We start from the raw sequence: 23896 nt of genomic DNA, 5'->3' as shown, positions 1-23896 counted from the left end.
TGTGTGTGTGTGTGTAACACAGGGAGGGAGGGTGGAGGAAACCCAGTGAGTTATCAGAGAATGCCTGAGCTTAGTAAAATCTGTATAAGTACTAAGGGAAGAAATCTTTCACTATGTTTAGATTTATGTTCTTCAGTAATTTGACCAGGTACCTTTTTCTTTCTCTCTAAATGCTTGTCAGTGTCACTGTAGAAAATCAGTGTTTTAGAAAACAGCTTGGGAAACGTTGCTCTTTGTACTGAAACAGATAGATGTGTGTGAATTACTTAAATATTCTCAGTTCTAGCTCAGAATGATTTGAAACTTAATCTCTCAAAAGAAATAGAGAAATGTTTTTTTCTTTTAAAGAAAATTTATAATTAGTTGTGAGGACTAGGTTAGGAGCTATTGTAATATTAAATAGGGCAATTGTATGTGGAACTCTTCCTAACAGTCACTGTCAAATACAATAGTGATTAGTAGGGATTTTTCCAAATCATTGTACCCGTGCTTTAAATTACTACAAATTTTTGAGGAAATTTTGTTTCTTAAGTGTAGGCAGCATTAGAAAATATTCTCTAAATTTGTGAATTCATTTGTGAACATAAGACCAAATTACATAGTTAAAGCTTCCTGTTCCTCACTTTGAAGATCTGAGTCTAAAATTTACATTTCTTTATTGATTAAAATTTTTGTATAATTTAAGACATTGCAGCCTGTGTATTTGTCAATACCAGAATTTGCTCATTTTAGTTGATAATTGTCCTTTGACCTTGTTTTTAGCAGTCTGTAGTTTCCTGAACACTACAGACACTAGTAAATGCTGGTAGTATAGATAAATTTAGCTAATCAGTGTGTGAGTTATTGGATTTGGACTTTCTTGTGTAATGCAGTACAAATAATAAGTTATTTACATAAGGTACTAATTAACATAAAGGTCTGCTGGTTGTAGTTTTGTTTGCCAATAAAAATCTTTGTCTAAACTATAAATAGACTGAAAGTATTTTTCAAATTTTCAACACGCTAAAGTTACTTTTCTTCATGTACCTCATTGACATCTATGTATCTGTCTTCAATAAACCCATCATCATCCACCACAAAGGAATGCAGCTGTTCAAATATTATTGTGTTGTCTTCAGAGTTTGTATCTGTCATTTGTGAAAGAGAACTTGGGTTTCTTGTAAGGCCATTTTCATAGGTTTCTGCTTCGTGCTCTTCCAGGCGATGGTGGTTGTAACTCAGCAGAATACTGTACCATGCCGGGCACTTGATGGCCGTGAAGATGAGCAGTGACGTTAGCAGCACAGTGACGACAACACCAACCAGGAAAGCCCAGCTTTTCCCACGAGGCTCATGCTCTTAAATAGAGAGAGATTTTGTTAAGTTGACAGGAGTCAAGCAGTATTGGAAAGGATCATATTTTATAGTTTTCTGTGAATAAAATTAGTCATACACTAAAGACAAGTGTGGACAAGGAACATCATTTTCCAAAATGACTAAAGGTTGAGCATCCCTAATTAAAAAACCCAAGATGCTCCGAAGTTTGTAGCTAAACTTTTGAGCCCTACCATGATTTCACAAGTGGAAACTCATAGAAGGCATCAACAGACCAGTCACGGTAAATAGACAGATGCCCAAAAAGTATGGAATAGATTATCTTCAGACTACATACATGTGGTATTTTTGACACATAAGTGAATTTTGTGCTTAGACTGGGATCTCCTCAAATATGCAGTATTCCATATTAAAAGAAAACTAGGTATTGTTAAAATCACTAATTTACACTTGTGAAGTATGGTGTCTAGTAACTAGTTAGTTGATTAATATTTATATCATCTGCATGATATCTAATTGAGCATGGGTTAGAATCTCAATATTTTATAAATTTTTGTTCAGATGAAGAATTACTCTTTTACATTCTTCCTTGAAACTCAAAAGACCAAAAGAATAGTGTGTTTAGAACTGATACCTCAAGTAATAGTAATACTCAGAACCAGTACATTACCTGAGTTCAGTGTTAAGTTGTTTAAGGAGTTATTAAAATCAATATGAAGGTCTTCAGCGATGGTGGAAATAAACTTAGAATGGCATTCAGTTGTAAAGGGTGCCGACTTGATGCTGTAGTGCTTTAGGTCATCTGGATAGCTACACGTGGTAATGCTCTCATTTTCTGGTAAAGAAATAAAGATGTATTATAGACAATAGAGGTAGTTCATAACAGTGCTGATTTAGAATTTTTATAAGTCTGTTTCATTAGATGGTAAGACAAGCTGGAAAGATGGTTCAGTAGTTAAAGGCACGTGGTACTGTTGGAGAGAGTCTGCATTGATTTTTCTAGCTTCCACATGGTGGCTCATGATCATCATCTTTAGTCTAGTTCTGGAGGATCCAGGCCCCTCTTCTTAACCCTGCAGGCATTAGATATACACATGGTGCACATACTTGCAGGCCAAATACTTATACGTATAATTCAAAATAAATGAACCAATGATTTTATCATAAGAAAGCAATTCTTGATATATTTGCACGTCAATGTGAGTGTTGATCTATATTCCTATTATGTAGATTAAATGCAGTATGTGTTTATCATTTAGTTTTTATGTTGGGAAGTTTTATGATTATGATTTTTGTTATAATCTGGTTTCCAAGTGGAGCATGATGAGTAGTGACAAAATAAGACAGTCCATGGAGTTCAGTCCCCAGTGCTGGAATTAGGCACATCTTGTGTATTTAGTTATAAATTACCCTAAAGAATATATAGGAAGTTCTTGAACATCTTTGTTTAAGCTAGGGCCTTACTGTGTATTCCTGGCTAGTCTGGAACTCACAGAACTCTATCTCCCTCTGCCTCCCAAGTTCTGGAATTGAAGGTATGTCCTTTCACAACTGACGTAAAAATTAATGTTTTATAACGACTCTTCATGTTTAATACCACCTTTCGTGCATATATCAATCTTTAAATTATCACCCCCTACAATATTCTGAAGTTTATTTCATCAGGTGGTTTTGATTTTTTTTTTTTTTTTGTTTTTGTTTTTGTTTCCCGGAGGTGGCGGGGGGGGGGGGGGTTGTTGTTTGTTTGGTTTGATTTTGGTTTAACTGTTGTAGAAATGTAGTTCAAGGCCTGTGTCTACCATTGAGCAGTACTCCCAGCTTAACTGTTTCTTTTTATGTTCTGACAAACCATTGAAGCTCAGTCACATTATCTTATGCTTGACTTGGAGTAGGGTAGCTTACCTAATGTCACATTAGATGTGTTCAGCCAGTTCTGCAAGTCAAGTAGACCACAGGTACAGTTCCATGGATTTCCATCTAGAGTTAGTAACTCCAGATGAAATAGCTGTGGTGCGTCAAAGAGGCTTATCAAATTGCCTTGCAGATTCAGAACTTTCAGGTTGCTTAGAGGCACAAGTGTATCGGGATTCAGTTCTAATATTTTGTTTTGGCAAAGAAATAATTGTTTTAGTTTGTTTAAACCAACAAATGAACCCTGTTGAATTACACTAATTGAATTTCCACAGATATTTAAAATTTCTAGGCTGAATAGATTACTGAAAGTGCTGTTAAGTAAGGCCGTGATGTTATTCTCCATCAGGTAGAGCTCAGTGAGTAAAGAATACATCTGTAGCATCCTGGTGTCTGAAGCATTCAGAGTAATTCGGTTATAACTGAGATCGAGGATGGTAACATTGTTACTGATACCCTCTGGAATCAAGGCATAATTCCTTCTGGTGAAATTACATTTGACTTCCTAGAAAAGAAAAGAAAGTAGAAATGATTTAATCAGAAAAATATTCTACCAGAATTGATCAAAATTACATATCCAAGAGGAGATATTGGATTATTCTGGAAAAAGTTATTCCTTGACATAAAAAAGGAAGAGCAAATGTGTTTCTTTATGCAAATGGAATACTAAACGATAAGGAAATTCTGATATAAACACTTGCGATCCAAAGATATCTTCCACCTGTTAACTATATAAACATTACATAAAGAATATTGCAATATTTCTCTTATGGAAATACAAGGCAAATACAATTGTGTTTACTTTATACTAAATATTGGCCTATGCCTGTGGTCTCAGCGCTTGTTGAGTCTTAGGCAGGAGACTAACAAGTACAAGAACAATTTTGGCTGCACAGTGAGATGCTTTCTCAAAAAAAAAAAAAAAACAAATAAAACTTTATTTGATGTTTTAGCATATAAGGTAGATATATATGGGAGAATTGCTTAAGAGTAAGTATTTTGAAGTTTGTGGTGATATCATTGCACACCTAGGAATATTAAATAATGCAAGCCAATACCCAGCATCTCTGTTGGTATAACAGCTTAAACATTTGGTTTTTTTTAAGTAATTAATTGCTTTTATTTGTGTGTGTGTGTGTGTGTGTGTGTGTGTGTGTGTGTGTGTGTTTTAAGACAGGATACTCTATGCAGCCCTTGCTGTCCTGGAACTCACTCTATAGACTAAGCTGACCTTGAACCTGTCTCTGCTTCCCAAGTACTGGGATTTCAGGTGTGTACCATCACCACCCAGATGCTCTCCATCAAATACAGAACCATCCTGGTTGTGGTGATATAAGTTTCTAATTCTAGGAAAATGCAAATGCATTTCTATAAGTTCAAGGACAGCCTGGCTTACATAGTTGTCTCAGAACAGCATCAAATTAAACCATGATTGTTAATGAGCTATAATACAAGAAATGATTCCCATATGTAGATATACATTGGAAGGCTAGCTCTGCTGCTGAAATAATAACACAGCAGGTGATGATAAGCTGTCAGTGAGTTTTTAAGTTTCTTATATTGTACGGTTTTCAGTGATTGACATAGGTTGTTGTTGTGTTAATGTTGATGTTTATTTGCAATAGCATGTTAGTCTTGAGATGGCTAACGTGATTATCCAGCCCCAGTCTACACATGATGGATTACAGATTTATGCTAACACAATTGACTGAGTTGCTGAAAAACTTTTTTTAATTTTATTTTTGTAGAACTAGGGATTGAATCCAGGGCAGTATACAAAAGCTCTCCCACTGAGCACTATTTCCAACCTATATTCTATTTGCTTACATTATTATTTTGTAGAGTGTGTGCTTACCTATGCATGGAGGAGCAGAGGTCAGTGTTAGGTGCAATTTAGATTCTCGTGCTTACACTAAACCCGTTCCTCTCCTTTCTTACCCCATTGTATGACTTGATGTGAACTGAATTTTTTAAACTGAATTTTTTTGGAGGAATCTTGAAACTAATCTCTGATTTTATAGCTAAGAATTTTCGATTGTACTTTATTCAGCTTTTAAATTTTTTTTAAAAAAAATGTATGTGTATGTTTGAGTTCCTCTGGAAAGTATGAGCATTATGTGTCTGCTTGGTATCTGTGAAGGCCAGAAAGGGCCTCAGTACTCTGGGTCTGGAATTACAGGTACTTATGAGGCAGTATATGGGTTCTAGGAAAGGAACCTGGGTCCTCTGCAAGAGCAAAAAGTACTCTTAACTGCTGAACCATCATTTTAGTACCATTTGGTCAGTTTTTATAAAGATTAAACTTCATAAAACAAAGACTGCTTTGTCAAATTAGCCTTTTCTCAGAGGTTACAGAATTTTAGTATGCTTAGGTAAGTAAATAATTTTTATTTTATTTTAAATGTTATTTATTTTTGTACATGTATGTTTGTGTGTGTGTGTGTGTGTGTGTGTGTGTGTACATGCATAACTCTCCATGCAAATGCATGCCACAGCACATATGGAGGCAGAAGACAGTTTTCAGGAGTTCTCACTAGGGTTTGGACATGGCACTCAGATTGTTAGGCTACATAGTACAGAATCTCACTGGCTCACAGAATTAATTTTTAATAGTTTGTCAGTTGTGTTTATTTTTTGTTAGTCTTTTGCTTTTATGTTTTTTACTAGATTTTTATACAGAATGTGTTTGAGAATGTTTAACTATTGGTCGGAACTTACAGTTTCAGAAGCCTGGCTTTTGACGGATAGTAGTAGCATGGAGAAGAGCCACCACATGAAGCGTGTGACTTTCATATTGAAGGCCTAAGAGAAAAGAGAATCATTTCATCTCAAAAGACACTAGAATTTTAGAGGTTGAGGACATACTGATTTCCTTTTACACACACACACACACACACACACACACACACACAGATTTATTTAATGTATATGAGTACACTGTAGGTGACTTCAGACACATCAGAAGAGGGCATCAGATCCAATACAGATGGTTGTGAGCCACCATGTGGTTGCTGTGGATTGAACTCAGGACCTCTGGAAGAGCAGCCAGTGCTCTTAACCACTGAGCCATCTCTCCAGCATCCTATTTCTCTTTTAAAATACATAAAATATGAATCATTCCAGTTGCCTTTCATTATCCTGTTACTAACCTTAACAAACCAAACAGCCCTCGTAAACACTGAGAGTTTTCTAGGGTGTCTTATTAGCTTCAGATCTAATTAAAAAAAAGTTTGTGTTAAAATTTTTTCAGCATGTATGTACATGAAAAATCTCAAAGGAATGTATGTATTATATATGATGTATGATTATGTGCATACTTCTTTAGATTGGTGCTTCTTGGTATTTTAAATTTGAGTATTATATTAATATCATTGACTGATTTGTAGTAGTTGAAGATAAAAATCACTAGTTTTCATTTAAGTATTCTCTACCATAATTCCCAGCACATTGACCCATCATGTTTTTACAGATACTTAATGATTTTTGCCAGATGAATATTAAGGGTTTCTAATGTCATCACCACATATAAATTATTGTTTACTGAACCCTGAAAATAGCATGATTACTTTCTCCATTTAAACTTTTTTTCTGATAAACTCAGCTTTTTTCCATGTGTTTAGTTTCTGTTTGGTTTTTTTATGCATTTATTCCCATGCTCTCCCCTAGCAAATTACTGAGTACTGAGTAAGTACATAGTAAGTGTTCTCTCCGTGTTAGCTGCATGAAAAGCCTCTGCTGGAGCCGCTTCATGTGCTTAGTCCAGATGTGGACTGAGGACCCCACAGCTGTTCACTTAGGGTCTTTCATGTATACATTCTCTGTTGTCTTTGTTAGACATTCCTGTTTTGTTTTCTAGAATTCCTACTAGTGTTTTATTGCTTTGGTTTTGTTGTTTGTTTGTTTGTTTTGTGGTGGGGGCATCATAACATCTAAGAAAGACCATGGGAAGGGCCTTTTTATTGTTCTTTAAGAGAATTTGGCTAGAAAGTTGATTCTAGGTAGGGAATAATTTTCCTTCAAAATAGCAGTGGTTATTGCCCCACGGTTGTTAAGTTTCAGTAGGTATGTGTCCCTAATGTTTTGTCATCTTGTATAATTTGCCTCTCCCTAACCCTAAAAGTCAGTATTTTTAATTTTGTAATCCTGTGCCTTGTGGAGTTTGCTTTTATCAATCCAGCTGGGTACTTGGCTGTCCTTTTCAGTCTCAGTGCTGAGAAAATTACTTTCTGAATTCCATTGATTGATAATATTATTTTTCGAACTGCCTAAATTGAGTACCATCTGAAACAACTTTCAAATAATTATTTTGCTAATTTTCTTAGTAGTTTTGCTATGCTTTGTGGAGATAATTTCAACTTTACCTTTATAGTTCATTTTCCCTGCATCCTTTAGATTCTAGCTCTCTTAGTATTTTTTTTTTCAGTAGATCCTGATGTGTGGCTCTTTTTTTTTTCTTTTTTACTGTTCTCTTCCTATCTACCTCCTTTCTTCCTTCTCTCCCTTTTTTCACCCTTTGTCCTTTTTTGTTCTTTTTTTATGAACAGCTTTGTGTTCCCAGATTTTTTCCCTGTTTTCAGCATATGGAAGCTTTTTTTTTTCATGAATCTTTTAATATTTTGCTTGGGGGTATAGTGGTAAAGTGGAAAACGTAGGTGACTAATAGGAAACTGTATGTCCATTCCTGTAGAATGACTTGCTGTACTTGGGGAGAATACTCAAATGTCATTACCTTTCTTTCAGTTTAGTTGAATTCCACAAAATAACTTCTCTAAATTGTTTTCTTTTTGTACAAGGCTTTGTAGCCACAGTTTTAAGAACTGGATGAGTGAAAAGGTGATTTAATACTAATATTTGGTGTATTAACTATAACTTAATCTAATAGTGTTCCTCTATTTACTTAGGCCTAGGAGCCATAATGTCTTTTATTCCTCTTTCTAAAGGCAGTCTACAGATTGAATGCAGTCCCCATCAAAATTCCAACTCAATTCTTCATAGAGTTAGAAAGTACAATTTGCAAATTCATTTGGAATAACATAAAACCAGGAAAGGGAAAACTGGTCTCAACAATAAAATAACTTCTGGGGGAATCACTATTCCTAATCTCAGGCTGTAATACAGAGCAATTGTGATAAAAACTGCATGGTATTGGTACAGGCAGGTAGATCTGTGGAGTAAAATTGAAGACCCAGAAATGAACCCACACACCTATGGTCACTTGATCTTTCACAAAGGAACTAAAACCATCCAGTGGAAAAAAGATGGCATTTTCAACAAATGGTGTTGGTTCAACAGGAGGTCAGCATGTAGAAGAATGCAAATTGATCCATTTTTATCTCCTTGTAGAAAGCTCAAGTCTAAGTGGATCAAGGACCTCCACATAAAACCACATACACTGAAACTAATACAACAGAAAGTATTGAAGAGTTTAGGACACATAGGCACAGGGGGAAATTTCCTGAACAGAACACCAATGGCTTATGCTCTAAGATCAAGAATTGACAAATGGGACCTCATGAAATTGCAAAGCTTCTCTAAGGCAAAGGGCATTGTCAATAGGACAAAATGGCAACCAACAGATTGGGAAAGGATCTTCACCAATCCTACATCTGATAGAGGGCTAATATCTAATATATACATATAATTCAAGAAGTTAGACACCAGAGAACCAAGTAACCCCGTTTAAAAAGTGGGGTACAGAGCTAAACAGAATTCTCAACTGAGAAATACTGAATGGCTGAGAAGCACCTAAAGAATTGTTCAACATCCTTAGTCATCAGGGAAATGCAAACCAAAAGGACCCTGAGATTCCACCTTATACCAGTCAGAATGGCTAAGATCAAAAACTCGTGACAGCAGATGCTGGTGAGGATGTGGAGAAAGGGGAACTTTCCTCCACTGTTGGGATTGCAAGCTGGTACAACCACTCTGGAAATCAGTCTGGATGTTCCTCAGAAAATTGGACATAGTTCTACCTGAGGACCCAGCTATACCACTCCTGGGCATATACCCAAAAGATGCTCCAACATATAACAAGGACGCATTCTCCACTGTGTTCATAGAAGCCTTGTTTATAAAAACCAGAAGCTGAAAAGAACCCAGATGTCCTTCAGCGGAGGAATGGATACAGAAAATGTGTTACATAAATGGAGTACTACTCAGCTATTTAGAACAATGACTTAATGAAATTCTTAGGCAAATGGATGGAACTAGAAAATATCCTGAGTTAGGTATCCCAGTCACAAAAGAACACACATGGTATGTACTCACTGATAAGTGGATATTAGCTCAAAACTTCAGAATACCCAAGATACAATTTACAGACCACATTCAGCTTAAGAAGAAGGAAGACCAAAGTGTGTATGCTTCAATCCTTAGAATTGAATGCTCAAGGAACTAAATACGGAGATAAAAAGTGGAGCAGAGACTGAAGGAAAGGCCATCCTGAGATTTCCCCACCTGGGGATCCATTCCATATACAGACGCCAAACCCAGACACTATTTCGGATTCCAAGAAGTACATGCTAACAGGAGCCTGATATAGCTGTCTCCTGAGAGGCTCTGCCAGATCATGACTAATACAGAGGTGGATGCTTGCAGCCAATTTTTGGACTGAGAATGGGATCCCCAATTGAGGAGTTAGAGAAAAAAGGACTAATGGAGCTGAAGGGGTTTACAACCCCATAGGAAGAACAATATCAATCAACCAGACCCCCCAGACCTTCCAGAGACTAAACCACCAACCAAAGAGCACACATGGAAGGACACATGGCTCCAGCTGCATGTGTAGCAGAAGATAGCCTTGTCAGACATCAATGGGAGGAGAGGGCCTTGGTCCTGGAATGCCCCAGCGTAGGGAAATGTTAGGGTGGGAAGGTGGGAGTAGGTGGGTGGGTGAAGGAGCACCCTCATAGAAGCAGGGGGAAGGAGATGGGATAGGAGTTTTGTGGAGGGGAAACCAGGAAAGGAGTAACATTTGAAATGTAAATAAATAAAATAATAAAAATGTAATAAGCTTAGTAGTTATTTATTTCATCATTTTATTCATGTTGATGTATCATATTTTGTGTGTCTATCTGTTTTCTAAAAGACATCACAGCAACCTTTTTACATACATAGGTGTTTGAAAGGATATTTATCTTTAGGGAGTCTTCTAAAATTTAAACTTTTATAACTGAAAGCATTTGCTATAAATTCTTACTGAAGATATTTTTTCTCTTTCAAATTTTATTTTTTTTTTAAAAAAAGAGAGACATGTACAGACTTTTAAAGGCATTTTGGCATAACACTATATGAATATATTTTTGTCAGTACTTAATTCTTTTAGAAGTTTGATAGTATGCATTGAAATCTACTGGTTACCATAAGCATAAAGTACATGGAGAGCAGAACATAACATGGAAATAGTTTTCTTGGTGTGTATAGATTAAACAATGATTTTAGAATACCAAAAACTGCCACAGGGGCATATTCTTATTGAAGATTTTAAATAAGATTATTGAATTTAAACAAGAAGTAGAAAAACCAAGCAGATTAAGAAGATTCTTTTTGAGTTACTGAAATCTGTAGTAAGAATTTATTATTTTCTAATGGCAGTCTTGTTCGATTATTCACTGCTTTCAATTTGTTGATCTGTTTAGTGTAATTTCCCCCTTTTTTGTTGTTTTTTTTATAGTCAAGCTTGCTAGACAAAGGCACTTTGCTTCCTAGATTTTATAAAATATGTATTTTATATGACATATAATTATGTATTCTAGGAACTGACTGAAAAAAAAAACAAGGAACAGATGAGGAATAAAGTGGAGTCGGGAGGGTTTAAGGGAGGAGCTAGAGTATCCTGTTACATTTGTCATCTAGTAATTGCTTTCCATTGTGTGCTAAAAAAATTATGATGTTAGAAATGTCTTCTCTTTGATGAAGTTTAGAATTAAAAGCAGCATGTAGTCAAGGCTTTACACTTTCAACCTTTCGTCAGCAGTGCTGTGTTTAAACTTTTAATCCACATATCTGCAGGCTTTTTCACATAATGCTTATGGTTTTTTGTTTTGTTTTGTTTTGTTTTTGCTAAGAGGAGATCAACAGAAAGTGAATGGTAACAACTGTGATGCTACACAAATCCCCAACATAATCATTTCCGCCAGAAAATAGATTTTTAAAAGAAAACAGTTAAATGAGGCTATTTCCTTTAAAGTTTTTCTCAATTTGAATATTATTTTGAAATAATTTTGTGTCTTTAGGGAATTAATAAAATTAGAAGAAATTAGAGCATCGGTTCTTGTTAGCTGGTTTATGGATTTAAGCGCTCTTTACACAGGAAAATGAAATCTATACACAAAGGAATGATGCTGATATAGAAATTGTGTTTGCTAAATGAAATTTTCAGTACAACTTTAGGAATTTTAGGTTATTTTGATATGATTTAATATGTTCAGTGACATAAAAAATGATGCTGCATTTATTTTAGTTTTGTTAAAGTTCAGAAGGAATTTTGTTGTTCAGTATTTTACATGTTTATACCATAATACAGTGCTTTTGGAGTAAGGTGTTGATTCAGTTATAATTATTCCTCTGTCTAACTACTTTCTGATTTTTATATTTTAAAACTTAAATAACTTATTAGAAATCATTTTTTAAAACTGTTTAATAATAGTAGTAATCATTCAACTTCAGTTTCAACTAATTATTTTAATTTTGTAAATTTGTTTTAAGGCTAAAGTTACTTCACACTTCTCTGATTAACACATAAAAATAAAAACATTTCAAAAATCCTGATTATTTAGATGAGAACTTTTGTATTCCATTACAGCTTTATTGGTAAGGAGCCGTTGGCTGCTTCTAAGGTTGACATTGTTTCTGCAGTAGATAGTGTGGAAATACGATCATGTTCTCTCTTTAGTCTTGGCAAGGATTGTTCTACAGAACTGACAAAGTTAGCAACAACTAGGCCGTAAGTACGTAAGTGCTTACCTTTACTTTCTCCTTATGTGTCTGAGACAGGTGTGTTGGAGGAGTTGACTCTGCTTCTTCTACACCATTAGAAAAGCCTGTGTCAGACGGTCACATTTCACTGTTTTAACCTTTGTACCCATAAACAAGTGATTAAGAAGCTGGACTTCCTTAGCAAAAGATTGACTAGAACCTAGTTTCTTAAAGACATCTTTGACTTTTTAAGTATAATAAATAACATGGTTTATTTAGTTTTTGTGTTTCCCTTCAAAATTTTATCAAAATAGTAACAATTTTATTTTGTGACTTAAAGTGTAAAATATTGAAAGTATTTTGAAAAATGTTATTGTCTTGGTCAGGGTTTCTATTCCTTCACAAGCATCATGACCAAGAAACAAGCTGGGGAGGAAAGGGTTTATTCAGCTTACACTTCCATGTCGCTGTTCATCACCAGAGGAAGTCAGGACTGGAACTCAAGCAGGTCAGGAAGCAGGAGCTGATGCAGAGGCCATGGAGGGATGTTACTTACTGACTTGCTTCCCCTGGCTTGCTCAGCTTGCTTTCTTATAGAACCCAGGTCTACCAGCCCAGGGATGGCACCACCCACAATGGGCCCTCCCCCCTTGATCACTAGTTGAGAAAATGCCTTACAGCTGGATCTCATGGAGGCGTTTCCTCAACTGAGGCTTCTTTCCCTGTGATAACTCCAGCTTGTGTCAAATTGACACACAAAACCAGCCAGTAATGTTACTAAAGAAATGGGGGTTAATTTAAAGCTATTTTATATTTTGTTAGATTCAAATGAAAAATACATCACCAAGTTTTATATTCCACTGCCTTCCAACAGTGTTGTTTGCTCATTTTTACGGCACTGTGCTTTTATTAGTCACTTTACTGCCAAGTTACTACAGGGGCAAAGTGCTCAAGCCATTTAAAGACCTGGCAGCCATTATATACCTTCAGAAAATAAGATATCTTCCTTGTGATGTAATCTTAACCCTCTGTAAATCGAATGCTATACAGTATTAGCTCCCACCAATCTACAGTGAGAACAGCAAGAAACAGTTTCTTCTCTGTTGAGTAATGAAATAGAGGTGAGCTCATGTAAATTTTAACAGTAGAATCCACATGCTAATTATTGGTGGTCAGAAGAAAAATAGGACTGCCAGCTCAGTGAAGAAAAAGAAATTCCTGTTTGTCTGTTTGATATTCTGAGCTGCCTGTAGGAAATGTTCTAAGTTTAGGTTTCTTTTGCTAGTTTTAGGTTCTAAGTATACAGAGGGTATAGAGTATGTGGCCCTAATGGACTTATCTATTAATTGGTTGAATACAGTAGAAGTTATCCATGAGTAAAAGACAGTAACTGATGATACATTTTAAATCAGATTTTTGAAAAAACAGTGAAAAAACTCCATGACATTGGTACTAAAATTTATGCTAAATCAAACTTACTCTTTTCTCTTTTTTCTTTCTGTGACAAGCTCTCACTCTGCCGTAGCTAGCACAGAACTCCCTATGGAGACCAGGTTGTTTCTGAACTCAGACATCTGCCTGCCTCTCTGGCTCACATACTGTGATTAAAGTCATGGGACACCATACCTAGCAAATAAATTCTCAGATTTTTTTTAATGATTCCTGGTAGGTCAAACATACTACAAGGCAGGCCTCATTCCTAAGAGAATTGTATAGTGCAAACGGCACTGGACTAGGGGCAGGAGAGATGACTCAGAATGCTGAGAGAGGCAGCTATATGACTCTAGAGAAGGCAGATATGCCAGAAATGAGATAAGTATCAAATACATTATATTAATTTTTAGAGAGTTAATAAAAATACTGTTTCTTTAAAAATAACTTTATTTTTTCTACTCTACTAGTATTTGATTGTAGATTGTCCTGAAGCTGTTTGTATTTTGATGTTAATTTCACTACCCCAAGAAGGGCTGCGCAGTCATGTACTCAAGAGGTGACTTCATCTGAACCTTTCCACTTTAATTAGTAAAATAAAGGAAAGCCTGTGACTGGATGGGGCGAGGGAGAGAAGAGAGGTCAGAAGACTAGGAGAGGTTGTAGCAAGGTGGAGGTTCCCAAGGACCAGCTAGACCCAGGTGATATTGATTGGCATTAAATTGCTATGAACATTAATGATTTTATAGGTCTAGTATCTCATATAGAAGGGCAGTTTGTATCTTTGTCCATTTGATTCAGTCTTGTGTAGAGGGTTTGTGAATTGAGAGTTGAATATATAAACCTGTATGAAATGCTATCGGGCTGTAAAGTTGTATTTATGTGGGTGGGATATTGGGGTAAAGGTGCGCCAGGGAAGGGAGTTGTGCGGACAAGTGGGACAGGCGGCTCAGGCTGAGCGACAGAGGAGCGCACCTCTCTGTCAGGGTTGGGCCTGAGTTGTGAGACCTCAGGGCCAAGGGAGAGATAAACCATAATTTTTTATGTTTTAATATTTTCTGCAACAATTGATTATGTAGAAAATAAAATACAGGGCATACTAGTGTTATTTCTTGTGAGTATATTGTGATTACGTGATTAGGGTAATCATTGTTATTATGCAGTAGTTATATTTTCCTATGAAATTAATGTGTTATGGTGCTAAAATGTTTGTTAAATCCCTATTGTATTTAAAGCAATGGGTAAAAGCAAATATAAGCGTATTATTGACTGTAAGGTATAATTTGGTTTTAAGTTTTTATAGAACATCATCATTGTCATCATTATTATTGTGTGTGCACACGTGTATATTGGTACTCATGCGACATGATGCTTGCGTGCATTTGGTTCTGTCCTATGATTCCATAGACTGAAGGATAACAGGCTTGTGCAGCAAGCATTAGACCCACTGAGCCATCTCACCAAACCGTGATGCTGGTGTGACCGCTCGGTGGGTTAAGACAGTGTTCTTGCACAGGACTAGGGGTTGGTTCCCAGCATCCACATAATAGCTGACTACTCCCTGCAACTCCAGTTCCAGGGATCTGAGAACTCTGCAGGCAGTAGGCTTGGAGCTCATACATATGTGCATGCAAAACGCTCATTCACATAAAATAAATAAGTCCTAAAAATAATTCACATTTTAATGTAGCTTTCTGTATTGGCTAGTTCAGTCGGCTCCATTGCTTGACATGATTTACATAGTAACTTTCTATACAGACTTTAACTTGATCAAAGAATGCTGTGATTAACATGTTTGAAAACCACTGTTTTAAAACTAAAATTTATTTGGAATATATCACCAAAAGATTAAATGAACCCTCAGAAGTACAAGGCCTGAGAGATTACATGTGATAATCTCTCTGTTTTCGTCATACATTTAAAATTAGATAATAAATATGTTGGATTTGAAGATGCAGATGAGAAGAGTATATTGTCTGAGCTGCTATGATCAAGTTTTATATGGTTGATTTTTCTTTTAAGTACCTCAAAATAATTTGATTTTCCCCCTCAGTATGCTAACAGGAATTTGTCTGTTTTCCATTTCAGGAAGGAAAAACAAATGAGAACTGTAGAAGAAGAAGTTGAACAAGAAAAGCAAGCAGCAGATGGCATCATCAAACATATGTCTCCTGAAAAGCAAGTCAAGTACATAGAAATGAAAACCACAAATGAGAAACTGCTGCAGGTGATATTCCTCTGCACTGTATGCTAGCATGGAGCACCATACTATCCAAAGTGCACTTTGAAGGTCAAAGCCAGTGTCTCTGAGAACTGAACTGGGCCTACTCATCAGAACCCATTGTAACAAGGTCCTCCACTAATTCCACAGGCCCTTAATTGTCAGACACGGGATTCACTTTCTTATGCTGCACAGTGCTCAGCTTTCAAGAAAGTACAGAATAGTTTAGTTCTCTGAAGACACTCGTATGTACTTACTTATTTGAGACAGGGTCTCACAATGTAGCCATGTCTGCCTTGAAACTTGTTCTGTAGATGGGACTAGTTTTAAACTCACAAAGATCCTCCTGCCTCTGTCTTCCAAGTGCATGCACACATTATCTAAAATCTTGAATTTCTATGGATTTCTAATGGAAACATTAAAGGGGCTTGTAGGCCAGAGCCACATGGATATTAATTTTCTTTCATTTTCTTCCTTGTCTGATAAGCAACAAGCCTTTTAACCTGTTATGTCTCTGGTTTGAATGGTTCTCTAATCATGCTGCTTAAAGGAACAGTTTAGGTACCTGGTGAAATCCTTCCAGTTAAACATCAATGACCCAAAACTGAAGGATTACCAAAAAATTAGGTCAATAACTGCCAGTAATTAATATTATTTATTTCCCAGATGTTGCTTTATTTAATTTTATTAGAACTTTTTTTATCTTGGACAAATTTTTTTAGATGAATGAATGAGTCATTGAAGAAAGCATGTTGTAGAAATGCCCAACTATTACCAAAGTATATTAAATTTTGTACAGGGTTTATGAATGAACAATGGTTCTTTCTCTTTCATCTCTCCTTCCTGTCTTCTTCGTCTCCCTTCTCCTTTTTCCCCCTCTGTGGCCAATTGTCTTCTCCCTTCCTCTCCCCTTCTTCTCTCCCTCCCTCTTTGCTCTCTCTCTCACCTATGTATAAGTCTTTACTCTAAAAGTAGTTAGGCAAAAGATGTGAACATGTGGCTAAAGATTATTAGAGTTTTAAATCTTTATTTTGAACAATGACATCATTAGTTTGAAAGTCTTCGGTAATTAGTATGATCAAAATACTGACATAATAATTGTGATAAACATATGAGGTTTTTGAAGGAACATGAGAAGGATTTTAGAACTGATAAAAGAAGCTGTTCCAAGTAGGGTAAAAAACCTTGGTAAGTTCTAGTCAATATGCAAGATAGAAATTGAATATATTTACAGAATTTCCTTTATCGTATTCATATATGAGATGTTAAAAATGAGAAAAAAGTTATACTTTATTTTTTCATTTTAGGAATTAGATACACTTCAGCAACAACTAGATTCACTGAACATTAAAAAGGAGAGCCTAGAAACTGTGAGTATAAAGTCATGGGCATGTTCTCCTGTGACTGAGCTCTGAAAAGTTATTCAGGGGAGCATTAGCCAGAACCAGGCACTCTGCAGTTTATTAACGGAGTTTAATATGTTTTTCTCCCATTCTGGACCACAAAGGTCTCAGATTGGTAAGAAATAGATTGGGTTTCTTGGATGTGATTGTTATTTTTCTTTGATAACTATAGTATACAAAACCAATCCTTGTCCTACAATACTGTGAAACACACACACACACACACAAATACACACACACACACACACACACACACACACACACACACACAGCAGTTTAGATAAACCATAGGAGACGAAAACCAGTAAAAAGGCATGGGGGACAAATCATTTGGGGTGTAACACTTCCATTCTTCTATTTTTTAATTAATTCATTAACTTTACATCCCAATCAACGCTTCACTCCCTCCTGTTCACCACCCTCCCTTTCTCTTCTGAGAAGGGAAGGCCTCCCCTGATATCAACCAGCCTTGGAACATCAAGTTATAGTAGGACTAGACGCTTCTTCTCCTATTGAGGCTAGACAAGACAGCCCAGTTAGGGGAAAGGGACCCAAAAGGCAGACAAAAGAGTCAGAGACAGCCCTGTTCCTGCTGTTAGGGGTCCCACATAAAGACAAAGCCACACATCTGTTATATATGTGTAGGGGTCCTAGGTCTATCCCATGCATACTCTCTGATTGGTGGTCCAGTCTCAGTGGGTACCTGTGGGGCCAGGTTAGTTTTCTGAAGGTTTGCTTGTGGTGTCTTTGACTTGTGGTTATGTCCAATGCTTCTTCCCTTCTACAAGATCCCGGAGCACTGCCTAATGTTTGGCTGTGGGTCTCTGCATCTGTTTCCATCAGGTGCTAGGTGAAGCCTCTCAGATGACAGTTATGCTAGGCTCCTGTCTGCAGAATATCATTAATAGTGTTAGCGCTGGGCTCTCATGGTATGGGTCTCAAGTTGGGCCAGTCATTGGTCAGCCATTCCTTCAATTTCTCCTTTCTCTTTATCTGTGTACATCTTATAGGCAGTTTTTGTGGCTAGGGTGGTGTCCCCATCCTTTCATTGGAAGTCCTGCCTTGTTACAAGAGGTGGCTGGTTCAGGTTGTATATCTCCTATTGCTAGGAGTCTTAGCTAGGGTCACCCTCATAGATTCCAGGGAAGTTTCCATTGTCCTAGGCTTCTTGATCCTCCCAGGGATGCTCTCCTACCAATTTTAGTTCTCTCTACCTCTGTTCTCTTTTTAAAAGAGATTTAGTTCACAAAATAAAGGCAGGTGTTATGGTTTTAAAACTGAAAAAAAAAAGGCATTAACATTTTCAGACATAACCAGTTCTTGGATTCCTTGATTCTTTCTTTGTATTATTCTCTTTGTTTCTGGTTGATTGATTTCTGCCCTGAGTTTGATTATTTCCTGCCTTCTACTCCTCTTGGGTGTGTTTGCTTCTTCTTTTTCTTCTTTTTTTTTTCCTAAAGCTTTCAGGTGCCCTTTTAAAGCCTGAGTATAAAACTCTCCAATTCCATTATGAAAGCGTTTAGTGCTATTTACCTTCCTCTCAGCACTGCTTCCATTGTGTCCTTAAGTTTATGTTTGTTGCACCTTCATTATCATTGAAGTCCTCGAAGTCTTTAATTTCTTTCTTTCTTCACTGTCACTTGATCATTGAGTAGGGAGTTGTTCAGTTTACATGTGTATGTAGATTTTCTCTTATTCCTGTTGAGTCCAGCTTTAGTCCATGGTGGTGTGATTGGGTACAAGAAGTTATTTCAGTCTTTTTGTATTTGTTGAGGCTTACCTTGTGACCGAGTATACAGTCAGTTTTGGAGAAGGTTCCATGAAGTGCTGAGAAGAAAGTACAATCTTCTGTGTCTGGCTGGAATGCTCTGTAGATATGTTAGGTCCATTTAATTCATATAGTCTGTTACTTTCGATATTTCTCTGTTTAGTTTCTGCCTTGATGACCTGTCAGTTGGTGAGATTGGGTGATGACATCTCCCACTATTAATGTGTGGGGTTTGATATGTGATTTAAGATTTAATAATTTTTGTTATACAAATGTTGGTGCCTTTGCATTTGAGGCATAGCTGTTCAGAATTGAGACATCATCCTGGTGAGCCTTTCTTTTGATGAGTGAGAAGTATCATTCCATATGGCTTTTGGTTGCTTTAGGTTAATAGTCTATTTTATTTTATTAGATATTACAATGGCTACTTTAGCTTGTTTCTTGGGTGCATTTGCATAGAATACCTTTTTCCAGGCCTTTAATGGCTAACTTTGTTGCTGAGGTGTTTCTGGTATGCAGCAGAACAATCTATCTTATTTATGCATCATTAGCCTGTGTGTTTGTGTTGGGGAATTGAGGCCATTGATGTTGAGAGATATTAATGACCAATGATTGTTAGTTTCTTATTTTGATGTTTGTGTGTGTGTGTGTGTGTGTGTGTGTGTGTGTGTGTGTGTGTGTGTGTGTTTCTCTTCTTCTGGTTTTGCTGTTGTGGAATTAATTATTTCTTGTGTTTTCGTGGGTGTGTTTACCCTCCTTGTGTTGGAATTTTCCTTCTTGTATCCTCTGTAGGGGTAGATTAGTGGAAAGATTGTTTAAATTTGTTTTTTCATGGAATATTTTGTTTTCTCCATCTGTGGTGATTGAAGGTTTTGCTCCTGGATATAGAAGTCTGGGTTGGCATCTGATCTCTTAGAGACTCTCTCTCTGCTTAGGCTGTACTGTGTTTTAAAGTGTCCGTTGAGTATGACCAAGATTCTCTCTTCCACCTCTTGTATTCCGTTGCTAATGCTTGTGTCTGTAGTTCCTGTTCCTTTTCCCAGGTTTTCCATCTCTAGGATTGCCTCATGTTGTGTTTTCTTTATTGCGTTTATTTACAATTTTAGGTTGTAACAGTTTTATTCATTTCTTTCACCTGTTTGATTGTTTTTTCCCTGTAATCATCTATATTTATTTGTTTCCTCTTTAATGACCTCTACCTGTTTGATTGTATTTCTTTAAGGGATTCATTCATTTCCTCTGTATAGTTCTCTCTCATATTCATAAGATCAGATGTAAGTTCATCTTCTTGTGATTTAGGTGTTAGGAGATTCAGGTTTTGCTGTCATTGGATAGCTGGGTTCTGGTGTTACATGGCGCTCTGCCTTGTGTTGATTGTGTTCTTATGCTCAGTTTAGCCAGTTGGTTGTTCCTAGTGTTGGCAGGCCTGGTAGCCCTGGTGGGAGGAGGTCACTGGGAGTGCAGATTTAGGTGGTAGTTTCTGATGTCAGCAGGCCCCTTGAATTTCAGGTAAAGCTGGTTGTTTCTGGTGGCAGCAGCCTTCCAGGGATGCAGGCAGAGTTGGTAGACTCTGATGGCTTCAGGCTGCTGGTTCTCCTGGGGACAGGCCTCCAGGGATGTAGGTGGAGTTGTGGCCCAGGAAATGGAGTGCATAGGTGGCAGGGTGGAACTTGCTGCTGCTGGGTTTGCCCAGAAGGGCCAGCAGGCAGAGAATTAGGGTAGGGTTCTTACCGGTGCTGATGCCTGCAGGTACCTGGTAATTAGGTTAAAATTAGCCCAGAAGATGTAGTTTGGAGCTTGGGGAAGTCACCTGGTTGTCCCTGTCAGCAGCTGGCCTTCAGGGATACAGGCAGAGCTGTGGCTAGCAAAAACTTATGGATCTTTTTATCTAGAAGAATTTTATCACATTTCATCTTATAGATGATTGTTGTGAAAGTGGAACTGTGCTAAGTGCACAGTAACTGTTCAGCCTGCATTGGTTTCCCAGCTCCTGTAACAAAGGGTCACAGCCTAGGTCAAAGCAGTAAACTGTTTGTTTGTTTGTTTGTTTGTTTAGTGGTTGTGGAGGTTAGATATCTACAGTCAAGGTGTGTTTTAGCAGAGTGTGTTTCCTATGATACACTGCAGTGTTCTGGCTTTTTCCTAGTCACCAGTACAGGTATTTCTTGAGGCAGCTTCTTCACTGATGTTGCCTGTGCGGTCAGTTTACATTCTCAGTGTGGGCTCTAGCATCTGTCTAAGTCAAGTTGATCACTGAGCATCATGTCTTTATCTTTTCTGTTTTTCCAGAAGACCGACTAAAGTTTTCCTTTTCGTTCTTAGGAAATAGCTCACTCCCAGGTGAAACAAGAGGCTGTATTGCTATATGAAAAACTTTATGAGTTAGAGTCCCACCGAGATGAGATGATTGCAGAAGACAAAAGCATGGGCTCCCCAATGGAGGAGAGAGAGAGACTGCTTAAGCAGGTAGGGAAGAGTGTTCACTGCTTTGTTGTGTTTGTTTGTTTTGGATTTTTTGAATTGGTGTTTGTGTGGCCCTGGCTGTCCTGAAATTTGCTCCAAAGACTAGGCTGGCTTTGAACCCAGAGATCTGTCTGCCTCTGCCTCCTGAGTACTGGCACTAATGATGGGTGACAGCACTCCCTGGCCATTTACTTGTTTTAATAGCTGTGAATTGAGCAGAAAATCAATGTGGCTATTATCCAAAAAAAAATAGTTAGCTTTACTTCAATATGAAATATGAGCCAAGAAAATGTAGAAAAATCTTACTTTCTTAAACAATTTATTTTTGGAGTGAATCCTTATTTTATATTTTTTGTTGGATATTTTAGTCATTATTTCATGGATACTTTTTTATTGGTGATATAACTAGTTAGATAATCTTACTGAAAATAAATTCCATTATTTGTGTCCCGAGTCTAATGACCTTGGCAGTTAGCTTCAGTGCCTTCATGAGGAGAATGAAATTTAAATGTCATATGAACTTATATATGACGTAATTACGTGCCATGTACTCCATAGTTTTTACACTACTTCTAGTCTGCTTTAATTTAGCCCCAAGTCACAGTGAACTTGTTTATGCTGAGATGTACTAAGTCCAATACCCTTGGGAGAACTGCATCTTTGTATGGGCAGAGATTCTCCTGGAACTCCTTTGAGGTTTTTATGTGCATGTGTGTATGTCTGTGTGTGTGCCTAGTGGGTTTTTGGAACCTTAAGGATCAATTAAGAGATTGCTAGAATTGACCTTCCTAGAATGGTCTTAATAGACTTTAATATTGGTTTGTGAGATGTCTCCTCAGGTAAGGCACTTGCTGCTAAACCTTGGTGGCCTAAGATTAATCCTAAGAACCCACATGGTAGAAGGAAAACTAGTTTCTGAAAGTTGTTTTCTGACTTCTACACTTGCACTGTAGTGAACCCTCCCACATACAGTATATAAATTAAAATACAATACAATTAAAAATACTCTAAAACTTCAGCCATTCTTTGCAAAGAAAAGATTAGGGGCAGGGAAGGAGAGAATACTTTAGATATTAAATCTAGTTAAATCTGAGTTTAAGCAGGGCTTGGTGGCACACACCTTGGAGGCAGAAGCAGGTGAGTTTTCACACTCTGTGAGTGTGGAAACCAACCTGGTCTAGACAGTGAGTTCTCAAACATCTGGTGCTACAGAAACACCCTGTCTCTAAGCAAAGAAGGCCTTAGCCTGTTATGGATGGGAACATCCAAGCAAGCCCTGGGGAGTAAACCAGTAAGCAGAATTGTTCATGGCCTCTGCATCAGCTCTTGTCCTTAGATTTCTTGCCCTTAGATTTTTGTTCTTGACCTAGCTGTTTTTCATGATGAACTGGGATATGGAAATCCAAGTGAAATAAACCTTCCCTTCTTCAGTTGCTTTTGATCATGCTGTTTCATCAGAGCAATATAAACTCTAAGTAGGACACTTAGCAGGTTAACATATCTTTCAAAATGAGTCAGTTAATTAACAGGAGGTATCTTGGATTTCTGAGTCTTCCCTCCACATCCAAGGGTCTGGCTACCAGATTTGGGAAACATCAATAAAATTAAATTTCAGATGAACAATGAATAATTTTTAGGGTACATTTATACCATGTCATATAGTATTTTCCATATGTGTAATTCCATATCCTATATGATATATATATCTATATACATATATATGTATATGTACATATATATACATTTATTAATCCTAGATTATCTATAATATTTTTAAGATAAAATCTTTCTCTATAGCCCTGATTATCCTGGAACTTACTATGTAGTCCAGGCTGGATCAAAACCTGCCTCTGTCTCCTGAAATCTGGGATTTAAGGTTTATGCAACCACACCTGATGTTATAGCCTGATTTTGTGGAGACATTTTTCTAATTTACATTTCCTCTCAGATGACTCTAGTTTGTATGAAGCAGTCATAAAAACATAAGGACAGTAGGTAAAAATATATTTGAGGAAGAAGTAAGGAATCTGTTAATAGTTTCTGAGTGAAGTTCTCTTTCAGATAGTCTATTCAAGTGAGTTTTTCTTTAAATACTACTTTCTTTCTATGCCTGCATAGGTTAAAGAAGATAATCAGGAAATAGCCAGCATGGAGAGACAGTAAGTACCTTTGAATCAGGACATTTTATATCTGTTTTTCTTCCAGATTACATCCTAAAGTTAGAATAGCACATGATTTTCTAGGCATTTTCAGGTAGCTCACATGTTAATACATATCGAGTTTTCAGTCTCCATGTTTTAATTCTTTGTCATTGCCTAGTATAATTTCTTTTTAAAAACAGCTTCACCAAGAGAGGGCTTGTATACATTATGTATTTAAAGTATACTATTCAGAGCTTTTTGTCAGATTTACAGTTGGACATCCCACGCTCCCGGTTCAGTTACTCCACTCCAACTGCAGGGCTCATAA

The 23896-nt window shown here is 36.9% G+C and overlaps 2 protein-coding genes across 2 annotated transcripts in view; one reads left to right on the top strand and one right to left on the bottom strand.

The window, feature by feature from the left end:
• The window catches only part of IFT74 (intraflagellar transport 74), a 78337-nt gene that overhangs the window by 17796 nt on the left and 36645 nt on the right, over window positions 1-23896 (top strand). Inside the window, exons 9-12 of the mRNA XM_080920659.1 lie at window positions 15661-15799; window positions 17101-17163; window positions 21287-21430; window positions 23546-23586. Coding sequence (XP_080776785.1) covers window positions 15661-15799; window positions 17101-17163; window positions 21287-21430; window positions 23546-23586 — 387 coding nt within the window. The remainder of the gene's footprint in view (window positions 1-15660; window positions 15800-17100; window positions 17164-21286; window positions 21431-23545; window positions 23587-23896) is intronic.
• LRRC19 (leucine rich repeat containing 19) lies at window positions 1009-6018 on the bottom strand (the record flags this gene model as incomplete). The annotated part of the gene is made up of 4 exons (XM_080920660.1): window positions 1009-1337; window positions 1985-2149; window positions 3217-3730; window positions 5944-6018. 4 exons carry the CDS (start codon window positions 6016-6018, stop codon window positions 1009-1011), a joined length of 1083 nt encoding a protein of 360 aa, XP_080776786.1.

This window comes from Micromys minutus, assembly GCF_963924665.1.
Source record: "Micromys minutus genome assembly, chromosome: 9".
NCBI lineage: Eukaryota > Metazoa > Chordata > Mammalia > Rodentia > Muridae > Micromys > Micromys minutus.
The sequence above is the reverse complement of the archived record's forward strand: the minus strand, read 5'-3'. Positions and strand labels throughout refer to the sequence as shown.